We start from the raw sequence: 12,912 nt of genomic DNA on the forward strand, positions 1-12,912 counted from the left end.
AAATACCTAGAACATGACATAAGTGTTCTCTGTGGTGGCTAGGCCCTTGACCACAACCACAACATTTCTGAACGGATAATCAACAATCTGGCTAACCATATCGATGTATCATAAGTTTATAAATGTATCAAATTGTATAAATGTATCATTTCTTTTTTTCTTATTGTGGCTGTGTATACAGTTAATATTGTTTTGTTGAAAGGGGATAAATAACTTGTACCTTACTACTGTGGGACAATTTCTGGTTAACGTGCTCTTTTCCAGAGAGTCAGAAAAGGACATGTCTGAAAAAAATTAATAAATCACAGTACATTCACAAATAAGTTTTATTTTAATCTTTTTTTATACATTATAACCATATCCAACACATTTTTATATTATAATAAAATGCCTCTTCTCCCTTGTCTTTTACATAAATCAAAAATTTGTATATTAAGACTGCAAAATAGTACTCCTGTAATTTTTGTATATAGCTTTGTACACATACAAGTGACAATGCATTCATTTTGCTCCGAACGAATGCACATTTTGAGGGGAATAAGAAAGGGCAGCCATAAGCAGAGAGAATACAAGAGCTCTAGCAAGACGGCAGGCTAGCAAGTAACACCACCACCACCACCATGTGACCAACACTGACCTGGGTTAAAATGTTCAGTCAAACCCTTTGTACGATTTTCATACTTTTACCACAATTAATTGGATTAAATCAAAAGGGAAAATGTTTTCAAATAGTTTTTCAACCCAAGTATTTTCCAAAAGCACACCTCTAGGCTGGTTGTGTCCCAAGAGAAAGCTTGGAGCGCCACACGTAGCAGTACAGTGAAAACATAACCAAATACACTTCAGAAGGTACGGACCGACAACAAAGAGAGAAAAAAAGTCAAATTAGCCAACGTGATTGAAATTTCATAACGACATCGCAGAGATTCAGGCATTTTGATAAAAACACCAGCTAATCATCCCCATCTTGATCTTGGGAAATAAAACACACATACAGTATTAGAAAGATAATAAACCATGCTATATCATCCCATGAATACAATTTGATCAGTTTTCTCAATGTCAGTAAAGACATTCTGGCATGTATCAGGCCTCCACAGCATATGCCTCCTTCCGTGTGAGAGAGACAGCGTGGGGTGTGATTCGAAATGTATGCTGAGGAAACAATGCCAGAACAGTCGGAGTGTAGATTGCTGAATGAAAGAAATCAAAACATTCAGAGAGTACATTGATATACTGTTGCATGAATGTGCATACAATAAAAAAAAAAAAAAAAAACTGATTAGGCATTGAGAAACTTTAGTAGTCATGAGTACCCTCTTTGGTTCGTGACAATATTCACAAAGTGATCTTGAGAGTCATCGCTCATTTTACTCCATACCTGACCATTTTGTCCTGCACTGTCTACTCACAAATTTGATTATTACATTGGAGGTAATTGCAAGGTGTCTGTAGATAATGTTTTAGCATGGATATGTTTCACAAGGGAATTGTTTTGGGAATAAGTCAAAGAAATACCTGCATTCACCTTCAATAAAATCAATTTAAAATTTGCAAGTAGATCATGTGTTTGGATTTCTCTCAGTTTGGAAATCTCTACAGCAGGTAATCTATTAAAATACAGTCCAACAAGCCATTAACCGTTGCCATAGAAAAGATTAATACAGAATATTCAACAATACAAAAAAGTTTGTCAATCAATGCAATTTCAGCTGACACACTGGCAGCCCTTCAGTGCTTTTGCATCTTCTGTAGCATTGTGGAAAAGTGAGGTTGTGGCTACTCTTGACACTGGCATGGTGGAACTGTGGCCTTACAGTACAATGACTCAACTGCTGGCCCTGCTGCTGGTGAAGAAATAAATGAACGGGGAGGCCGAAATGTTTTTTAAGTTTACCCAAGAGCTAGATGAAAAAAGTGCCAATGTGTGTGATGGCTTGTGTATGTGTAAGTGCAGAATCTTTATGTGTATGCAAGCAAGACCCAGAGGTATGCCAGGGCATTGAGGAGGGGGCCTGTTCACTCAGTGCCGCGGGTGGGAGTACTGGGCTGGTTGAGGCCCATGGTTTTGCACAACCAGCCGGCAAAGTCCACTTCCTCCACTTCTGATCGCTTGATGAACGTGTGGCTCTGAAATAAAAAACACAGGGAAACCATTGTTTGTACTGTTAGCGCCATAACTTCACAATTAATAACCCTGCAATCAAACTATTAGATGAGTGAAAACAAGCTCAAGCGCCCACCATCAGCATCTTCAGATCCGCTCTCTCAGCAGGGTTTTTGATCAAACTGCGGACACAAATGACACCACAAAAGGTTACTGACATGAGTATGGGATTGCGTTTTTTAATAAATGGTTATATTGGATTTTATTTTGAACCTAAATCCCTCTTAAAGCTGCAGTTTTGGAGAAGAAATTTTAAACCAGAAGAGTAAAATCTGCATTCATTGATTTCACACCTGAATAAAAGCACACTGTCTTAAAGAGAAAAACAATTTCAGACCATGTTACTGTGTTCATCTCCGCAGGACCCTTCTAATTAGTCACCTTTCTAGTTTCAAACAGCATTTTGGACACTTTATTCCCTCACGAGGGCAGCTTGTTTATTTAGTTATCGAAATATATCAAATAAATATTTCCAAGTTTGTATTATTACCAATTTTCAATTTTTAAAAAATTATTTTATATCATTCAATTTGACTCCTTCTGCTTAATGTTTTATAAACTTAATACTGTTTTAGCAGTTTTTAAATTAATGTTCTATGATTTTATTTCCTCCTGTTAAGAACTTTGTGACTTTGTTTTTGTATAAAGTGCTATATAAATAAAGTTGTAATCATTGTTACTCTTATTCTTTCTTGTTATTTCAGCCAAAACCAACTGATGTCCTCAAGGTGGAAAGCATAGAACTTTAAGCTCTCAGTATCGTATACAGCCCACGATTAATTTTTGCATAAAAACAGATAATAGCAATGGGCTTTTCTTTGGAAGCTCACCATTTTGTCACAAAGTCCTGGAAGTCATTGGTGAAGACCCCAAGTGGCAGTTTAGGGGGCGGCTGAGGACAAACAAAGAATGAAAAGATCAAAAGGGGAATAAATTATACAAACATACACTGTGTGCACAAAGATAGAAATGTGTTTTGTGGAAAATACGTTGTGTTTTCTCAGACCTCATTGACAATGTAGTCCAGAAGTTCAAAGATGGCCATGGCAGGTCGACTGTCCATTCCATGTCCTGTGGAGAAGTTGCATATCATGGACAGAATGAGAACTTCTTTTTCCCCACCAGAGCAAATCAAATCACATCTTAAGCAAGCACTAACACAAGGCTTTTATCCTGAAAACAAGAAATGCTGTCACTGCCAAATCTATAAAAATCTACATGTATGCGTTTTTAAATGTTGTTGTGTTTCTCACCGCTAACGGGCCTGCCTGGTGGTCTGGGTCTCTGCATGTTGGTGTGAGGCTCCCCCTCGGCCCCGTCCATAACAGCCCGTCCGAAGATACCTTCCAGCTCTTTGGCGTCTGGTGGGGGGATGGGGTAGCGGCCAATCGCCAGCTCCACCAGGGACAGACCCATGCTCCACACGTCAGACTGAACTGAGTAGTGAGTGCCCTGCAGTCTCTCCGGCTGTTGAGAAACACACGATCTACGTCAGAGGGAGGCAGGTAGAGCCAAGATGCCAGGCAGGAGAGAGGGTTGGGCAGAGGGTTGGGTGGGGAAGGTGCAGGAAGTGGAGGAGGGGGGCGTTATGGCAAAGAGAGTTAGGGTGTGGTGAGGGCAAGAGGACAGAGGATGGGAGGGTTTGGCAGGAGGGTAGTTTTGGACTGTTTTTAGCTAAAAGGGTGAGCAAGGACAGGTGTGTGTGTGTGTTGGGAATTTTGATAAAGGTGAAAGTGTCTCTACACCACTGGTGCTTTGTGGGTAAGAGATGGGAATAGGATGGGACAGGCACGCAGCTTTCGGCACTGCACCCACAAGGTGTCTAAGAGTGAGGGGAAAGAAGGACGAGAAAGAGCGAGCACAGTCGCCTCCCTCTTTGCCAAAGAGCCCTTTCCTGGGCACAGCCCTCGGCTCTTGGCAGGGGAGTGAGGGAGGGCCAGAGGAAGGCAAGGCAGAGGGCGGGGCCATGTGAACAAGAGCAATGTGAGAAAAGAGGAGAAGGAAAGTGGGGATAGGGCCAGAGAAAAAGGGGTGGGGGCGCAGGCGTGCAGAGCTGACTCACCGACATGTAGGAGCGCGTTCCAACAAAGGAGTTGGCCATGGAATCTATGAGCTGGCCGCTCACGCCAAAGTCGCACAGCTTGATCTCCCCGCGAGAGTTGACCAGGATGTTGGAGGGCTTGACATCTATGTGGCAGATACAAGCAAATGTAAATCACGTATCCAGTGAGTCTTCATACTCAACACCTCACTTTTGATACTGACAATTTTGGCAGACATCAGGAAATCGTGACTAAACAAACAGAGGACCACCACTATACTGAATAGGTTTATATGCACACCAGTTTATTATTCAGAATATGACAACATTCTGATTTTTTTAAGGGTTGTGTGAATAGCATATTCTGTTTGGTTATTCTGAATAAGGCCCCCTTTTTTTAAAAAAGTAGCATTTTCCAATGAAGACATGTGGGATATAATGTTATTTACAGGTATAAGGAGCATTCTGTGGATATGTAAGAACATTCATAACATGAGTCTTATACACAAACCAACTAGCCAACAATTTGCAAGGCTGATGAAAAGATGCATTGACTAAAGGAAAGGCCAACATTTCTGGCTGTAAGAAGAAACACAAGTACTTTTAAACATCATGAAAGACTTGGACATGCGCAAATGTCACCATGCTGATCTTTTCAAGACGGTGGTTGAAGGAATGAAGAGGGAAAATATGTTTGCAGGGTCAGACAAGTTCGCTACCAGTGGAAAACTTCTGCTGTCCTGTACTTTGATGATTAAACATGTTATGGTACATCAATATATGTCAGGTAAACTGAAATTAAGGGAATATTAATTTGAATTAGCCATGTAAATATCTTAATAGGAATATTGTTTTGGGTTTGTTTGGTTTTTTTTTTTCAGAAAAAGGGCAAAAACTGGAGCTTTAAGAGCATGTAAACTTACTCAGTGGTGTGTTAGTATCATGTGTGCTTGTTTATGTGAGTATGAGTAAGATAGCAGTAGTAACATGTATGTGCATGTGTCTATATGACCATGCCCAATATATGGACTGCTTGTATCTGTGTTTGTCATGCAAGATGTTAACATGTGCAGGCCTAACCCTAACCCATCAAAAACTATGCATTTACCTACTAACACAACCTTTCTGACAGGTTGATATCATACATGGATACAAAAAAAAGTTATTGCAACATAGAATGGCTTCAGAGACAAATGCTAGACCAGAACTACAGCCTGCCGTGAGAGCCATAGGTGGTGTGCTTTGTCTGCGGTGCTGCATTCATCGAGCGAGGTAGAAAATAGCTACGACTCAAACTGAGCCCGTTATAAACAAGCGCGGTCCTCCGCATTTCCCGCTCATCACTGAGCAACATCCTGCAAAATAATGGGCTAAGACTGAGCCCTGCAATCTGTCCTCTGTGGTGTGTGTGTGACCCCCTCCCACGACACGTGAGGAGCGACTGAGAAAGAGGTAGCATGAAAGAGCGGGAGAAAGACGGAGAGAGAGACAGAGGGAGGGGTCAACAAGGCGCGGCTGCTGTATAATCACATCTGAGAGGCTGCAATTACCGCCTGAGCTCACAGACAACCGTCCTCAAGTACCACCGACCCTGTAGCAATGTTAGACTCCTTTCCACTATACGGGTCTGACTGCTACCTTTTACCAGTACATTTCCTAACAACACGACCATGGTTCGTTCCTGGTGTGCTGTGGAAAACGTGTCTGCCTTGCACTCTGCTATGGTGTGACTTGTATTTTTGTTTCAATGCAAAGATAAGAGTTTTTACAAAGCCTTTTTTTTCTTCATGCTACAAATTTCTATGATCAGGAACTTGTGTTATTCCCAAATAACAGCTTGCCTTGTGGTGAGCGTGCTAAAGCTCTTAGGAGGTTGATGCAGTACATATGGAGGAAAGAAGCATGCACACAATTAATACAAATTTGAATATGAAAATTGAAGACTGGAGCCAGCCTCGTTTATGTGACTGCATTTAAAGTGGTTTCAAGGACAACAAAGTTCATAGACATTTGGAAATGGCGATCATACCTACATGCTTTTTGTTAGCGTGTTTCAGTGCAGCAATGATAATGTTAGTGGTAAATTAAAGGATAAATTTGCTTTTCTTTTGATGTGATGTTTTGACCGTGGACTATTTACATGGTCTGAATCTTTGCTTGTTGCCTCACAGGCATCAGCAGAATTAAGCCACAGATCCTAATGTACGGATTGGAATCATTACATTACCCGCAAAAGACGTCCATAACAAAACATCTACATTGAATTATTTCTAAATGGAGATGACTGTTTGATGACTGAGTTTCCCTTATAGGATTCTCATATGGGGTTTCTATACACTTGATGGCTATTCCCAGACAAACAACAAGAAAAAATGTTTCACATTGATCTCTTTCTAATACTACTACAAATACCTTGTGGTCAAGAAACCATTTATGTCCCATAACAAATAAGAATAAGCAATTAAAAACATGCCAATATAATTTCGTCCTACCATTTGATTGCTGCAGTTATGTTTTAGAAGTTGATGTGCTCATTACATTTAAGTGACGGATTAGAGACAAACTTAAAATGGTCTTCATAGTCCGTACACTAAACAATGGCATGACTGTGGTCAAAAATGATAATGTATTGCTTAATGATTAAAGTATCATCGCATTTATTCATTTCTTTTTTTCTCAAGTCAGGTTAAAAGCAGCAGTTTAGTCTTAATATTATTCAATCTGAGCAAGTTATTAACAGGAAATAACAAATAACCGAAGAAGCGACTGTGATCGACACTGCAGTCTGTGATGTGCAAATTAAGAGTGCTACTAGAAGAGGTGTGTGCACAACACTACCCTCCACACCTTTGTGTAAACACACACCCCCTGATCTTCATCATCACTCTAAGCCCAACAGTGCTGTTAGTCAATCAACCATCATTTGATTTTGTAAACTAGACACTGGGCATCTGTTGTGCTGCACTGATCTGAAGATGTTGCAGATGGGATTTTGTGAGTAACACAATTTTTTGCGACACCACCCTCACCTCTGTGCATGATCTGGTGCTTCTCCCGCAGGTAGGCCAATCCCCTCAATACCTGTAAACAAGAGAGGAAACCATGTAACAAGACACACAGAAATACAAAAAAAGGGCCAAATCTCAAACAAGAGTCAAAACAGATGCATGAAAAATAAGCTTTTGCTGTGTAGGTATCACTTAAAAACACTTGTTGCAAGAGTTTAAGTTGAATTAAGTGCAGTTGGCTCTACACACACTGTGACTCATGCATGGCATCTAGTTAGGCAACATCACACACCCACAATCAGAAGTGCACATGTATTCTAATAAGCTTCAAGAATCTTCATATCACTGCCAAATACAACCTATGACAAATTTTAGCATCTGGTGAGCTGTCCTATGAACTACATTTGTGTATGTAACAGAATCAGTGAACAACTTACAGCTATGCTAACTTTTCCCAGAATTTCTTCTGGGATTCGTCCAGCTTCCTTCAAGACCTGGTCCAAGGATCCACCATCCTGTAGAGACAAGTCGCACTATCAAAATCTGACACTCCACTTTAAAAATATAAGACAGTGTGTAGTTGTATCCAAAAACGTCAATCCTGTTCCTGTTGGTGGTAGGCTATCCAAACAGTCTTTGTCTCTCACCATGTGCTCCATACAGATGCTGATCTCCCCATCGCTGTAAAAGGCCCCATAGAAGCCCACAATGTAGGGGGAGTTGCATTCATGCAGCACCTGCAGCTCTCTGATAATCTGGTTTCTGATGGCAGGCTTGATTTCAAGGTGGATCAACTGAGGGAAGAGAGAATGAGACCATAAACTGCTGTTCTGACAAACGCAAGAGACATAGTTACATCATTCACACACTGACTCCCTCACATCTCGGGATAACACATTTTAGAGGTGGTGGCTGGCATTACTATCATAACATCCAGCTCATCTGTGTGTTCTGTTAGCAATCACAGCACATAATATTTTTTCGTTTACTCATTTGGAATGGCTCCAATCAAGGACACACACCAGGTGAGTCTACATACACACAGAATGTCTTAGAACAACAACACGTTTCCAAATTGTTTGTCATCATTTGTAGAATTTTCACTGGAAATTCAACTGCTGTGTGAACGCACAGTCAGCCACTTGACATCTAGCATACAAGCTTATGCTTGTCTGAGTTGCTGCTGCAGTGTCTGTTTGGAGTCCCAAGAACTTCCTGTCTCCACTGCACTGTACACTGTGTCATCATGAAAATGAGGAGAAAGTAGACTAACCAGCTCACACCAAGTATACAACCATAAACAGGGATTGCTTTAACTGCTCAATAAGTATTATTGAGGCAGATGCACAGATCAATATTTGATTCTTTTTTTTAACAAACACATATTGTGACTGTAGATGACATCAAACATTTGCATTTTTCTTTGTTGACTTCTTACGATTGTTTTTTTTTTTTAATTGGTAATTAAGGAGACGGATAACTTATATCAGGAAAAATATACATCTGCTGCAAAAATACAAATTTTAGATACTGTAAAAACGTGGAATAACCAGTGCTGGATTGTAATCAAGAACAATAATGTACTGTGTTTCTCTGTACAATTTTGAAGTACTTTACTTGAGTATTTCCATTTTTATACCTCTATATCTATTTGATAATCTTATTTACTAGTTACTTTCAGATTCAAACTGTTTAGTGTAGACAGGCCATCGCTTGTGATGTGTAACCACTCAGGAAGTGTTGCGGGCAGGACATTGTGTGAGAACACAAAACAGAGACAGAACATTGTTTTAGTTTCTTTTTTTAAAAAGCACACTTTTACATTTATATACTTTTACCTGAAATCAGACAAAAATCACTGTAACTGATAATCAGGAAAGTGCTTAAACTGACCCAGATGATTTATCCAATTGTTATGCTCTTTTTCCATTCAGTGTTTGACTCAACAAATTATCTGCAGCTCACATTTGAGGGACTTAACTCTCCAAATATACACTACTGCTGCCACCATAATGAGGACAAACAGTATTTAATCACATCTTGGTTTTGCCCAAGAATAGATGGGAAAGATCATGGCTTATTGCTGCTCAGATATCTTTTATGTATACTGATGAGTTTGTTATTGGTACAATGTAGCATGCTTTTCTTTACACAGCGCGCTAATGTGGCTTCATGCAGAAGTGAGCGCAGCCAACCAACACAGAAGCTAAGGTGCTGTGATACAATCTACCTGAATTCCTAGAGGTGTGTTTGAATTCTGCTCCATTCAACTGGAACATTACAAGGAAATACATCAAATATCTACTCTCACCTTTCGAGCCATCACCAAACCCGAGGGTTTGTGGCGGACCTTGTTGACCACTCCTCCATTTCCTGCACCCAATTCGCATATGGGGTCAAAATCCTCGTCTTTCAGCTCCCCGACCTGGGCTTTCTGGGTGAGGAAGGCTTCCAGTCTTTTCCTCTGTTGTTCGTCAAGGTCCAGTTCTCCGAGTTTCTTTTGTAAGGCCTCGAGGTTGGCTCTGTGAGGAGGAGACAGCAGGGTTAATATTCCTGACAAAGAATTGTGTAATATAATTACCTTATTAAAATCCTTAAAAATGACAGCTATTGCTTCTACCTAATTGATAATTTCAATATATACGAATGGGAAAATATTTTTCAATTCACAAGTTATACTGCTGGACACAAGATGTCTCCCATTTCTCTCCATATCACACTTATCTATGTCGATCATCGGACCAGTACTGGCTTCTAAACTTTTCCTGATGTCACAAATCAAGCTCGCAGGCCCGCCTCTTAAAATCAGATTTTCAATGGGCAGAGAAAATTTATATGTTAGGAAAATAATGTTAAAACAGCCTTCTACTGTCAAACTCTGCACATGTATCATCATGTACAGTCAAGTTAAAGTATTCAACTGAGGGAACAGGAAGAAAAAAACAATTTTTGACTGGAGGAAGACCACATGTGGCCACATAGAAATAGTATTAAACACTGTTTATAAAAATAGCATACACATATAAACAAATACAGACAGTCCCTGTTTAACATAGGTACAATTCATTTGAACCCATAGTAGGGCTACTCACTCAGATGCAGCATCAATGGTGTTGGAGGTGGCCTGTCCTTCCCCAATGGGCTTAATGTTCAAGGGAACGGGTCTTTTTTTAGGAGCCATGTCAGTTACTACCCTAAACGACTTTCTGAAATAATAACAAACCTGCAGTGAGCTGGTTAGCTGCTAATCTAGCCTTTAAGTTGCTCGAAACTCTGAAAAAGCAACAGGATCAGCTCTGGATGGCTAGTAAACTTGGCTAGCTAACGTTAGCAAAGTTAGTATGCTTTCGGAAGCATGTCAGTCAGATATTCCGGTAAATAATGTCATGCCGAGGTGCTCTTTACAAGTCAGGTCGTTTTCCGGTGCATTTAATGCGTCAACACATTTCGATTTTCCGCTTCTTCTGGGTTATCTACCTGCTGCTACTAGCCACTAGCCGCCTAGCTGCTCCTAGCTAGCACCAGTTCCAGGAAAAATCTAGCCCTGCGTCTCTCGGTCCTAACGTGCAGCCACCTCGCCTCTCAGCTCGCGCCACACAACGGCCTGACACGGCAGCTTAACACCGGGACACCGACTCGGCTCGCTCCCCCCCACCCCCGCAGCAACAAATTCCTCCGGTGTTTCGGCTCGGGGTGTGGGGCTCTGAAGCGAAAAAGGGCTTTGGCTGTTGCTGTTGGTGCTTCAATACAGGAAGGAGCAGCTGCAGCATCAGACCTGTGTGACACCCACAGGGAGAGCCCCTCATAAATAGCGCGAGACTGAGGGAGGCCGTCTGACAAGTTGATGCGAGAGATGCAGAAAGGAAATCTCATGGGAAAGGTACGACATCTGCAGTTTGTGATAACACCTCCGGTATGCCGATTTTAATGAGGTAAAAGCCCAGTTTAACCATATCTTATCCACCACCACCCCCACTGCTGCTTTCTTATGTGTTTAATGACTGTTAGTAAACAAGCTGCGAAGTACATTACTGCCCCCCAGTGGTGAGAAGGTGGAACTGACGATAATACAGCAGATCATACTTGGAGGTAGTATCATCAAAAATAAATCTAGTGTCGTTTTAAAATTACAAAAACACACAAGTTTAGTGGAAAACATTTGTTATTGTATATCTTCATTTAATTCAAATTATGTCTGATGTGTTGTTGAGGCTGTTTTCCAACTAAAATAATGAGCCTGTTATAATCAAAGTTTACGGTAATCCTCTCCAGGCTCAAGTGACAAATTCATCAATGTTTCAAAAAGATGAATATTCTATTTTCAAATTTTCCAGCTTCAGAACAGCTGCAAATTGAGCTTGTGGTGGGAATATTTCAACAACGGTTCCCTGAGAAGTGCTGAGAAAAATGATTGAGAGCCACAGAACAGCTACTAGATGAAGCTCTTCGTTACAAAAAATGATTTTATTTTGTAGTCCTATGAACAAACCCTGGTAAATAATGTACCCATCAACGTATCACTCCATCCATATAATGATGTCGGCTGTAAATCATCAGTTATGCCACTGCTATCATGGCATATATCATGTGTCGTCGTCTTTATCACTAGCAGTGCACACACAAGTGATGCCATAAATGCACAAAGCGTCTTTAACCAAACTGCTTGCTGCTGACATCCAGTCAGGAACAACACAGTGTTCTCATCACAGTGTAAACATCACACAAAACCCACACACAATCTCAGAATATCCAAAAGTCTGTGATGTATAGTACCTAAACTGAGCTTCCTCACATGTCCTTCACTGTCTGGCACAGCACACAAACAAACCTTCTCTTGTTTTGACTATGGATGTGAATATTACTGGTATAATAAAGGTTAAATAGAAAAGATTAAACAGAGAGAGACAAGAGAGTACACACTGTATTCTGTATGTTGTTATTAGGTAATTGCTCTTTTCACAGAGGACATTTTGACATGTCACAGTAAAAAAACAATAAACTAGCTCACTCCTGATTTATTATTACCCCTAGGCTAAGAGTTTACTCAGGATAACATAGCATCTTTTCGCACAACCACATTGCTAACCCTGGGTTAAACACAGCCCAGGGCACACTGCAATTCTGCTAGCCCTGGGTTAAATGTCCCTTGGAGCATATGACTCATTTTTACATTGTCAAAGATATCATGACTGCTGTTAAAGGCCATTGTTTTCATCAGCCCTGTTTCACACCTTTTAGCCTTATAATTATTGATTTTCTGTGAATAACCCTGCACAGTTAGGGGATAACCCTGCACCAGAACGGGGCCAGTTACCCATGGCTAAAGTTGAGGTTATTCTGCTTTGGAATGACCCAGGATTGTGCCAGTGTTTTGTACAGATGCTTGTAGCTCTGGTCTGAGCGCAGCGGGGGAATGGCCTGGTATTGTTTTATCAATGTCTCGGTCCTGGTATTGTTCATGTTGGCTCACTGTCGTGACTCACTGGGTCACTTGAATAGAATGGAGCCATTGTTAAGGTTTTTAGTAACACCTGTGCTTTTACAGCTATGACACGACAAAACATCTGCTGTAAAAAGTCACAAATAAAGGGCAGCTCCACCAGTTAAAATAAAGTGTGTTTACAGGACTTGGAAAGTACAACTGCATGTGTGGAGAAAGTAGCTTAAAGCTCTTTGTGACTCTACAGGAAGCTGAA

At 40.7% G+C, this 12,912-nt stretch overlaps 1 protein-coding gene across 1 annotated transcript; it reads right to left on the minus strand.

Annotated features, from left to right (window-relative positions):
• Nucleotides 1-308: 308 nt before the first annotated feature.
• On the minus strand, nucleotides 309-11,205 carry map2k2a (mitogen-activated protein kinase kinase 2a). Its single transcript, XM_030433759.1, has 11 exons — nucleotides 10,309-11,205; nucleotides 9,528-9,738; nucleotides 7,864-8,010; nucleotides 7,654-7,731; nucleotides 7,238-7,289; nucleotides 4,230-4,354; nucleotides 3,421-3,634; nucleotides 3,174-3,238; nucleotides 2,998-3,059; nucleotides 2,244-2,289; nucleotides 309-2,130 (listed from the first exon to the last, which is right to left on the minus strand). Exons 1-11 carry the CDS (start codon nucleotides 10,395-10,397, stop codon nucleotides 2,020-2,022), a joined length of 1,200 nt encoding a protein of 399 aa, XP_030289619.1. The 5' UTR covers nucleotides 10,398-11,205; the 3' UTR covers nucleotides 309-2,019.
• Nucleotides 11,206-12,912: the final 1,707 nt, after the last annotated feature.

Source organism: Sparus aurata, chromosome 11, assembly GCF_900880675.1.
Source record: "Sparus aurata chromosome 11, fSpaAur1.1, whole genome shotgun sequence".
Lineage (NCBI taxonomy): Eukaryota > Metazoa > Chordata > Actinopteri > Spariformes > Sparidae > Sparus > Sparus aurata.